We start from the raw sequence: 10162 nt of genomic DNA on the forward strand, positions 1-10162 counted from the left end.
TGAGTGTTTATGAGAAAATGCCTTCACTTACTGCCTGACTCATCAAGCACAGATGGCCCCACTCTGTTGGTCTGTGAGGTAAACGGGGTAGATCATATTTTAGAAATATTAACCTACCCTCTCTCCCTTGGACAGCAGATCTGCAGTGTCATTATCACGGGGGAGGGGGTGACACAGCAGAAGCCCAGTCTTGGCTTTGGAATTTCAAAAGCCTGACTCAACAGGGTAGGTAGCAAGAACTCAAGACACGTACAATGGATTTGGAAGACTATATGATGGGCTAGAGAAAAAGGCCCCCTCTTTCCCTACTGCGTAAAAATTCCACAGGCTGCTGGGTATTGGGGAAGCAAAGAGACTGTAGACATTTGGGGGGGCCCTGAGAAAAGGGCCCTGACAAGGGAGCTGTGTCTGAAGTGAGAGGGGAGTATGACAAATACCCTAGAAAGATTTGGAGATTATAAGCGTAGAAGAGCCCTGGGCCCCATGTTTCCTGTGTAGAGGCTGGGAAAACAGTAAAACACAGGGTAGACCAGACCACTTGCTGTCTGTCTCAGCAGATGGGCTTGGGATAGCCCCACAGAGCTTCCTAAAGTCCAGAGGGATACAGGGCCAGGAGCTAAAATGTCCCTATGCCCCAGGAGCAGGCAGGCCCAAAGAGGCTTCGTGGTAGGGAGTGAGGGAGCACCTAGCAGGGGCCATGCCCACCGGTGACCAACCAAGTGACGACTACATGGGAATGGGGATGTTTCAGCAGGTGCTGGCACGGGTGGATGATGATGGCTGAGGAAAAAAGTCTGGCACCACTTAAAGCCTCCCCCCATCACTGAACTTAACCCCAAGAATAGGTGGGAGAGGAACCCCAAATTGGCTGAGACTAATTTCTACAACCTGGTAAAATGGAGTTCGTAATAGAAATTACATTTAGTGTTAGAAAAATTAAGTTACGTTTCTTACATGTTAGAGTTTGTGGACTGAGTTGTACCCACTATGTAAGTAACTAACATTTTCTTTAGAGTTTCGCTGTAAATAAAAGATGAAAAAGAAATTTCGGTGGAATAACACTCCACAAGCAAAGGAAACGCCACTTGCAGTGTTTGTCAATTACAGATTTTCCTTCGGGTGTCATTGAATTCAGAAAGGACAGGGATCTTGCCGCAGGTTCAGATCAAATGACCATAGCATTTTCTGAGTGAAAGTTATAAAATCTAAGTTCACGGGCTGTTCTTTTTCTTTTTGTTTTCTCGATGGTTCATCCTCAGTGATCCAAACACAGGCCCTCCCTGGGGACTGAGAACACTGCTTGCTGGTGAGAGCTAAGGATGAGAAAGGAGGGGGGACCTCTCCAACAGGCAGCTCTACAAAACTGCTGCTCTGTGGGGACCCATAGGCAGCCCTGAAAGGCAATGCTGGGGGAGTAGGAGGGCAGTGGCAAAGTTGTGAGGAACCGCTAGGGCAGTTTCCATGGGGGAAGCACACCTGGGACCCCCAGGAGCTGGGGGCACGGGTGTCAGGTAGTCCAGAAGCCGAGGAATCCAGAACCCCTTCCTGAACCCATGGACTGAGGGCTCCCCACCCCACCGGGGCCAGGTAGGGGGAGAGCAGTGTGGGTGGTACAAATCAGTCAGCCCTGGGGTAATCCTAGTGCCTCTGGTTCAGAGAGCTCCAGGCTTGACTCAGCTGTTCTTAATTTCATCATTCCATGGTGGACCAGGCATTCCTGAGGTCTTCTGGGAGCACAGGCAGGGCAGGGCAATTGGGAAGGGCTGCAGAAGCCTGTGAAGGAAAGAGAAAGGAAGATTAAATGGGGAGGGGAGGTTGCCTTTCCAATAGGGGAGCCTCAGTCTTGCCATCCTTGCTAAGCAGGTAGAATCTGCACCTCCACCCTCTGCAAACCCCTAGCAAATGTGCTACCAGGAAAGAGCCTGAGACCATGTCAAACTGACTGCGATGAGTTCTTAGAGAGAAGCTCTCTCCTTTCAGCCTTAGTTCTTACCGAGTGTGGAAATTCCACTCAGCCCAGGTTTGGTAACTGGCTTCCTTCCAGTGGAAGTCCAAGCAGGCGGGAATTGACTTGTGAAAGGGCAGGTCGATCTCCTGGGAGCCCCTGAAGTCACATCACTGCCTCCAGCCCCTGTCCACCCCTCTTATGAGGGCCTCCATCACCTCAGCTGAGAATGGGACAAAGCAGTGGCCCCGCAGTGAGTCCTGACACTTGTAGTTTTCATGAGGCTGCTCAGCTCTGAACTGGGCCACTCCCATCCTCAGGGGGGCCCCAATCTGAGATCTGGGTGCCCGGGGAGACTGAGGGGCTGGAGCTGAGGTCAATGGCCCAGGGCAGAGCCTACCTGAACAAGAGCCGAACCAGCAAAAGGGGGGTGGGGGGAGGTGAAGGCCGAGTCCCCGGCTCCCTTCGCTGGCTTCCGGGTGTGGAAGGTGGCCTAAGAGTGAAGACTCTGATGCTCTCATGCCCCGAGGGCGTCGATGCCAGCAGGGCTCAGCACCAGAGCCTGAAGGATGTCGGAGAGGGACACCACACCCAGGAGGTGCTGGGTCTCATCCACGAGCACCAGCCGGTGCACCTGTGGGTCCACAGAGGCTCACTGAGGGGCAGCGCCATGTGGCTACAGCAGCCAACGAGGTTGACACTGAGAATTAGGGCAAACAATTTAACATAACTGTGGGGGCAAGAGAGTGCCTCCTAGAAACCAGTTAGCGGTGGCTCTGCCTGCCCTAGGGTGGTCAGCTGGCTGCGGCCCTTGGCCCGAGGGCCCCAACGACAGGACCAGTCGCCGGCCAGTGTGCACACCAAGAGCTTGGCCGTGAGATGGGAGGACAGGGCAGGTGCCCAATGGATAGGGCTAGCTGAAACTGCTCACGAGAAGGACTGGGCCCCATGTGTTGGGAGCATGTGCGAAGGGGTGTGGGTACCTGCTCCTGGACAATCCGGTCGATGACTTCCCCCAAGGTCTCGTGGGGCTGGCAGGAAACGACTTTCTCCAGACACAGTGTCCTCTGCCTCAGTGCTTCTCCCACACTCACATCCAGGTGATTGTATGTTTGTTGGGCTGCCAGGTGCTGGGCAGGAGGGAGAACCGCTCTTAATCAGCCCTCGGCCAGGCTCCAGCCCCACAGATATCTCCCTCTATACACTTGTAAAGGCCCCCCTGGTCCACAGATACTCCCCCACATAGATCCCCCCACCTCAGCCTCCCTGTGGCACCCCCAGCTCCCCTCTATTCCCCCAGACACTTACAATCACATCAAAGCGGGAGTAGAGGCCCACGACCTGTCCTGCAGGGGTTGGGGGGCCGGGGAGGAAGGTGAGAGAAAGGGGAGAGGTTCAGGTCAGAACCAGGATGCTGTGTAGGCGCCCAGGGCGGGCTTGCGGAGTGAACTCCTCAACATCCTCCCCACCCCCAGGCTACTGGCTTTATAATGAGGCATCAGGCTGCCACCACCCTGAACCCACAGATCAAACAGTATCTCAGAGACACCTGACATCATGCCTCCTGATGTGAGAAAATATGAGTACGTGGCATCACCTCTGAAATATTCTAGCCTCAGTGTATAGCCTGGGGACTTCCCGGGTGGTGCAGTGGTTAAGAATCTGCCTGCCAATGCAGGGGACACGGGTTCAAGCCCTGGTCCGGGAAGATCGCACATGCCGCGGAGCAACTAAGCCCGTGCCCCACAACTACTGAGCCGTGTGCCACAACTACGGAAGCCCGCGCGCCTAGAGCCCATGCTCTGCAACAAGAGAAGCCACCACAATCAGAAGCCCGCACACCGCAACGAAGAGTAGCCCCCACTCGCTGCAACTAGAGAAAGCCCGTGCGCAGCAACGAAGACCCAACACGGCCAAAAGTAAATTTAAAAAAAAAAAGTATAGCCTGAACCTGATCGAGACTTTAGAACTAATTTCCAGTTTACAGGAAACACAGGAAGAGAGGAACAATGTACAGGCCAACTGCAGAAAACAGAAAAATCTCTGGAAGTGGGACGTTCTATAGGACAATAGACCCAGGCTTCTCATCATCAACATCACGAAAATTAAGTGGGGAGGGAACTGTTCTAGATTAAAAGAGACTTACGGGACAAAAGAAGCAAATTCAAAGCATAGACCTTAATTGGATCTTGATTTGAACAAATCAACTATAAGAAAAAGATATTCTTGGGGAAAATGGGGAAATGGAATTAGGATTGAATATTAGATAGCATTAATAAGTTATTCATAATTTTGTTAGGTGATGTAGGAAACATACTTGTTTTAAGAGATTCAGATGAAGTGTTAAGAGGTGAAATGACATGATTCTATAATATAATTTACTTTAAATTACTTCAGTGAAAAAAAAAAAGAACTGGTTAATGGCAATGTGTTAACAGTAGTTAATCCGGGTGGATAGGTGGGGTTTGTTATAGAGTTTTTTCTACCATTTTCACACATTTGAAATTTTTCATAATCAAAAAATAGATTAAAACACTTCTTGATATTCAGCTTCATTATGGTGATTTTTAACTTTGAAGCAGTTTACAGCCATGGCTCCTTTAACCCTTTTTCAGAGCAAGAAATTGAGGTCTGGCTCAGAGAGGCTAAGTAACTGATCCAAGGCTCAAAGCAGGCAGAGACTTGTAGCCCTGACTCCATCCTGGGCCGCGAGGTGATGTCACATAGACCCCTGCTACCCTCCAGTCCCACCCCAGCCAGAGCCCCCATCTTGGGCGTAGGTACCAGCTTCGTTGACCACAGGCAGTGCAGACACGCGCCGGTCCACAAAGATGTCCAGTGCGGTCAGGATGGGTGCCGTTTCTAGCACCATGGCCAAGTCTCGGAACGTGCCGATGCCCACATCTTGGATGGTGCAGGAGAGGAAGGAGGGCCTGGGCAGCAGGGTGCCCTGCTTGGGTTGGGGCCAGGTAGGGATGAGGGTGGAGTAGTCCCCAGAGGGCTCCCAGCTGCTCCCTCCCCAATCCCTAGGGCTGAAGACTTCTCTGCCCCTCGGGTCTCCCCCTGAGGCTGTGCCCAGGCTCACAAAGATGTGCAGGAACTTGAGCAGCCGCTTGTGTGTGAGGATGTGGAGCACAGCGCCTGAGACTGGGTCCAGGACCGGCAGGCGGTGGATCCGGTTCTTGATGAGGGTATAGACGGCTTCGAACAGGCTGCAGAAGTGGGAGCAGTGAGGCTGGGGCAGCCTGGGGAGAGATGCCCTTCATCCCAGCCCCCGGAAGGGAGGACAGGGTGCCAAGGCTGCCTTGTCCGCAGTTTGCCGACGGTGAGTCCGTGAGTTCAGAACTGAGGAGCTGGGGAAGGGGTCTGTGCAGGGCAAGGAGGCCCAAGTGGGTGGCTGGGGACGCTTACCTGTCACTGGGAGAGATGGAGACCAGAGGCTTGAAGGAGCCTTGAAGGTAGATCTCTGCAGGAAAAACTGCAGTCAGGCCAAGGGAACTGGCCACCCTGCCTCACCCAGCAGCCCCCAGCCCCTCGGGTCCCCTGGGCTCCCTATTGCCTTCTCCCTGCTCCCCCCAGGAGATCCCCACTGCCCATCCTCTGCCTGAAGTCCTTAGCCCTACCCTCACCCTCACACCCTTGGCCCCTTTGCCCACTCACCCCTCCAGGTCTCAATCTTATGTTCTTCAATCTCATAGATCTGGACCTAGAACATCAACAGAACTCCTGAAGTCAGACTTGGGCCCCCTGAACTCCCTCCACCCCAGCACAGATGGGTGCCGCCGGAACCCCCAGCCCACTCCTCACCAGGGGGGACCTGTAATAGCGGTGCAGCACCAAGATGAAGTCTGTGATGGTCAGCATCCCTGCGGGGGGGGGGGGGGAACGGGGGTCAGCCTGGGAATTGGGGTGGAAGGCAGGCTGAGGGCTTAGCACCCCTGCCCCACCTGGCCAGTGTCCTCGGACTGAGACAAAAGTGGGGTTTCGGAAAGAGGAAGGTAGGGCAGCTCCTCCCGTCCCTGAGAAATGGGGTTCTCCCTTTTATGCTTCCCCTGTAATTTCTCTCCTTTCCTCCCCACTTTTTCTTTTCTCCACATTTCTTCCTCTTCCTTTTCTCTTTTCCTACTTAGCACCTATGACATGGGACCACGGGGTAGTAGAGCTGGAGGGGTCAGCTGGTCACAGCTATCCCACAGATGGGGTCTCCCAGCTGGCACATTTCCCCCACGCCAGGCCCCTGCTCAGCTCGAGCCTGTGGTGTGTCAGAGCTCAGCCCCAGAAGCGCCCCACAAGTTCCCCCTTTCCCTTCCCCGCCACCTCTGCCTCCCCAGCCCCTTCTCACCCACAAAGCTCTGCTTCTTGCTGTCCCACAGAGGTGCCGCCCGGACGCCATTGGCCACCAGGGCGAAGAAGGCCTTCTTGATCTGAGCACCGGGGAGAACAGTCGAGGGTGAGTTGCTCACTGCCCCTCAGAGTCCCCTGTCCCAACCGGGGTCCTTCCACAGGGCCTTCTCCCGGGCCCTCCACTACACGAGCCTGCCTGCCACTCGACATGACCCTTGTCGGTACATTTGCTACAGAGATAAGGCTGCTGGTGGCCAGAGGCACTGAGGTGACCCCTTACCAGGCACACCAGGGTGTAGGAAACTAACTCAGTGTTTCTACACCAAAGTCATATGTGTACATATACACACAGGATAGTTTTGGCTAATCTAAGTACTAGAGGTGTAATTATTTATATGTTATGTATGAGATATTTTTTTCTAAATAAATTTCACATTGACTCATTTTGGCTTCATCCTAAACAATATTATCTATACAGGCTGGTTGTATTTTTCTAATACATATCAAAATAAATACAAAACTACTAAATTAAATATATTTGTCTATATACTGCTAGAGTCAAATAGTGAACTGTGGGTCATACATACACCCTGCTTCTTCTCTACACTACACACTGCTCTCCTATATGCGGTGAGAAGAAAGGGATCCGGTGTTTCGCAGCCTAGCCTACTGGAAGAGTGGGGACCAGAGCTCATCCTATTTTTCTCTTTTCAAGAGTTCCCCGCTCTTTGTCCTAAGCCACCCTGCAATGTTTTCCATACAATTCGGGGTGTGCAAAATGCTCCCTCTCATCCTGGGTTGGCCCAGGAGTCCTCTGAAACTTGTAGGGTAAAGCAGGCCTTCCTATCCCCATTTTAGAGATGAGTGAAGCACAAAGACCTACTCCAAACCCTATAGATGCTGAGCTGCAGAGCTGGGATGACAATTAGGGGGTGTACACAGAGAGAAAACGCCCTCCTCTGCTGGTCTCCGTGGTGCTAAGAAGGAATTCTGGAAGGGGCTTGTAGCGGGGCAGGGCTGGCAGGGCATCCTGGGGGCTGTGAGGATGGAGGTGGGGCAGAGCTGTGGCCTCACCTGCAGCATGGTGTCGAAGATGACTATCTTGGAGCTGGTTGCCATGGCATCGTAGCAGGTGTGCTCCTGCATGAAGTGCATGTAGACCTGGGCCCCTGGCTTCTGCAGCTCATCGTCCCAGCTCAGCCTGGGTAACAGTGCCTGCGGGGACGGGCATGGGGCCGGCCTCTCTTCCACCAGGCCGAGCTCATCGCCCCAGGCTGCTGTGGCTGAGAACTCTATGCCCACATCCAGATCGTCTGTGCTGGAGCTGGAGGCTGAGGCTGCACAGTCAGGGGGGAGGATGTCCCGCTCTGCTGTGGGGGAGCCCACCCCAGCCAAGGGAGCAGCTTGGGTCCAGGGTGTGGCCTTGGGGAATGTGGCCTCCAGCCCGGTGGACTCAGCAGCTGGCCTGGACTGGAGACCTGTTCGGGGGGAGAGGACAGTAACTCCATCTTCCAAAGCACTTTCTCATCTGCTGTCTCCGTTCATCTTCACAGCAGCCTTGGGAAGCCTGGATGTTGAGGCCCCCATTTTGCAGGTGAGAGAGCTGAGTCTCAGAGAGTCACAAAGGATGGTGGCTCTGTCCTGAGTTGGCCATGCTGGGCCCCTGGGTCAGCTATGTAGTTGTCCTCTCCCATGTGGGGAGACTGAGGCCACACGATGTCATGTGTCTGTGTTATGGGGAGATCCAGGGCAGAGCCTGGCCCCAGGATCGGGGACTTCCCACTGCCCCCAGTCCCTTCTTGCCAGAACTGGCCTTGGCCTCACCTTCCCCCAGGCCTGGCGGCTCCCCTTCCTCTACATCCTCCTGCCTTGTCCATCTTGAAGCCTTGGTCCCCTGTTCCCCATGGCTTCTTTCTGAGCTGGTGGTCATGGCTGGTGACGGCCATGAAGTGCTATCTCCTTGCTCTAGGAAGCTCATCTCTGGAAGGGGGAATGGGGCCTGTTTGGTTACTGGGGAGTAACACAATAAAACAAAATGTTATGAGCGATAATATTTAATATTTGCAAGCTTCCAAAGGGCTTCTCCACCAACATGTTTCTCATTCAAACCTCATAGCAATCTTATAAGGGAGGCATTATCATCCCTATTTCACTAACAAGGGAACTGAGATCAGAGAGGTTAGCAATTTGCCACATATCACACAGCTAGTAAGTGATAAAGTCAGGAGGGTCCAAATCTTCAGACTCTAGATCCCCCCTTTCTTCTTCTGAAAGAGGAAGGAGGAGGTGAGGTAAAAGGCGGAAGAAGAAACAAAGAGGAACAAAGAAGGAAAAGGAGAGGAAGACAAAAGCCAGACTAGTAGAGTGGGGGAGATTGGGGGCCTAGAGACACGGGAGAAAAGGAAGTGGGAGAAGAGGCTGGGCCCAGGAGGAGGGCCAGCCGCACCTACCTTGGTGCTCAGGTCCCAGGAGGCTGCTCCAGGAGGGGGTCTGCAGGGAGAAGAATGTCTGAAGGGGTGGGGAAAATGCCCTACACTCTGAACCAAAGGGAGCTCCCCTTCCCACCACACACACACGCCACAAACACACACACACAAACACCCGCCTCACAAACACACATAAACACACACAACCTACCCAAACACTTATACGCACTCAGAAAGCCACATATTCAACACTTCCCAGACACACACAAGACCACATAGACTCACACAAAGAATATACACATGCAGACACCCTCATGCTCACATACAGAGAAAATCCTGGTCAAACACACCCACACGCACGCACACGCGCACACATCCACGCGGTGGTGCGGTCCCGGCCCTCCGGCCTCAGCGGCTCCAGCTCCCGCAACCCCACCCCAGCCCGGGACCCCGGTACCCTGCGCAGCGCGTGCTCCGGCTCCGGCGGGCTCCAGGAGCGAGTGCGCAACACTGTATCTGGGCAGCACTATTCTGGGCCCGGCCCCTGGCACCCCGCCCTCCCGTATCGGGTTCTCTCTGATTGGGTGTCGGGCAGTGGGAAGGAAGGGGTCCAGCCGCTCAGCTGCTCCAGCTCGGCAACCTGCGGGCCGGCGGGGAAGGGTGGGGCGCGTGTGGAATCTCGATGCCTGCTCATGGGCTGCCTCCTGGGTTTCCGAGGACAGGGAAGAAGGACCCCGCTGTGAGGGCACTGGGGTGGGAGGAGGTGGACTGTCAGAGTCCTGGGTTTCTTCTCTGAGGGCCTCTGTCATCTTTGTCAGGCGCCAAAGGAGGGAAAACAGGCGCGCTGAGCTGAACTCTCTTCCTTTTACAGCTTCGGTCGTGGGTGGTGCTAGAGTTAGAAAGGGCAAGTTGCAGCTGGGAGGCTGGGGATAAGAGGTTTGTGGGTGGTCCCGGGAGAGTGGCCAATGTGTGTCCAGATGTCTCCATTTGAGTCCCAGGGGCCCGTCCCTCTCTTTGGTGGAGGAGTTGGAACTGGATGGTTAGGGCAGGTGGGGAGTTGTGAGAATCGCCTTGAAGGAGTGAGGTGGGCTTGCGCTTGTCTACAGTGTGAGAAGCACCTATTTCTTTTCTTTTCTTTTTTTTTTGCTTTTTTATCCAACCACTTATTCTTCAAACAATTAAGTACCCACAGAAGCTAGGCTCTGCCTTTTGGGAAGCTCCCAGTCCTAAAGTTCAGAGGAATTTAATACAGGAGGAGACCCTAGGGATCATCAGGTCCAGTGTCCTCAATGCAAGAATCCCTTCAGAGACAGCTATTTCTACCTGTGGAGGTACATCCAGGTGTGCAGAAGCCCCAGTCCCCCCATCCCGCTGTGTGTGCTCTCCCTACATCTCCTGATGCCAACAGGATCCCAGTCAGCTCTGGTGGCTGCCCACCCCCCTTCCT

At 54.0% G+C, this 10162-nt stretch overlaps 1 protein-coding gene across 3 annotated transcripts; it reads right to left on the reverse strand.

Moving 5' to 3' along the window:
- Positions 1-925: 925 nt before the first annotated feature.
- PRKAG3 (protein kinase AMP-activated non-catalytic subunit gamma 3) lies at positions 926-9208 on the reverse strand. Of its 3 annotated transcripts, XR_007478532.1 has the most exons (14): positions 9173-9202; positions 8740-8779; positions 8114-8269; positions 7364-7767; positions 6288-6369; positions 5753-5811; positions 5606-5651; positions 5357-5411; positions 5031-5157; positions 4730-4895; positions 3254-3291; positions 2929-3075; positions 2346-2579; positions 926-1773 (listed from the first exon to the last, which is right to left on the reverse strand). XR_007478532.1 is itself a non-coding variant. In XM_049712602.1 (13 exons), the coding sequence occupies exons 3-13, from the start codon at positions 8265-8267 to the stop codon at positions 2463-2465; spliced, it is 1395 nt and encodes a 464-aa protein (XP_049568559.1). In that variant the 5' UTR covers positions 8268-8269; positions 8740-8779; positions 9173-9208; the 3' UTR covers positions 2345-2462. The 3 variants fall into 3 exon arrangements, 1 of the variants encoding a protein (XP_049568559.1); XM_049712602.1 differs by lacking the exon at positions 926-1773 and having other exon boundaries at positions 2345-2579; positions 9173-9208; XR_007478533.1 differs by lacking the exons at positions 8740-8779; positions 9173-9202 and having other exon boundaries at positions 8114-8295.
- Positions 9209-10162: the final 954 nt, after the last annotated feature.

The sequence above is a fragment of the Orcinus orca genome, chromosome 7, assembly GCF_937001465.1.
Source record: "Orcinus orca chromosome 7, mOrcOrc1.1, whole genome shotgun sequence".
Lineage (NCBI taxonomy): Eukaryota > Metazoa > Chordata > Mammalia > Artiodactyla > Delphinidae > Orcinus > Orcinus orca.

What these genes read in the sequence shown, in the direction of transcription:
- PRKAG3 (XM_049712602.1), bottom strand. Translation starts at nt 8,267, where the DNA reads ATGAGCTTCCTAGAGCAAGGAGATAGCACTTCATGGCCGTCACCAGCC. An exon ending in TCTTCGACACCATGCTGCAG is followed by an intron (nt 6,370 to 7,363) that starts GTGAGGCCACAG and finishes CCCGGTGCTCAG; the next exon opens with ATCAAGAAGGCCTTCTTCGC. An exon ending in GCTATTACAGGTCCCCCCTG is followed by an intron (nt 5,652 to 5,752) that starts GTGAGGAGTGGG and finishes TTGATGTTCTAG; the next exon opens with GTCCAGATCTATGAGATTGA.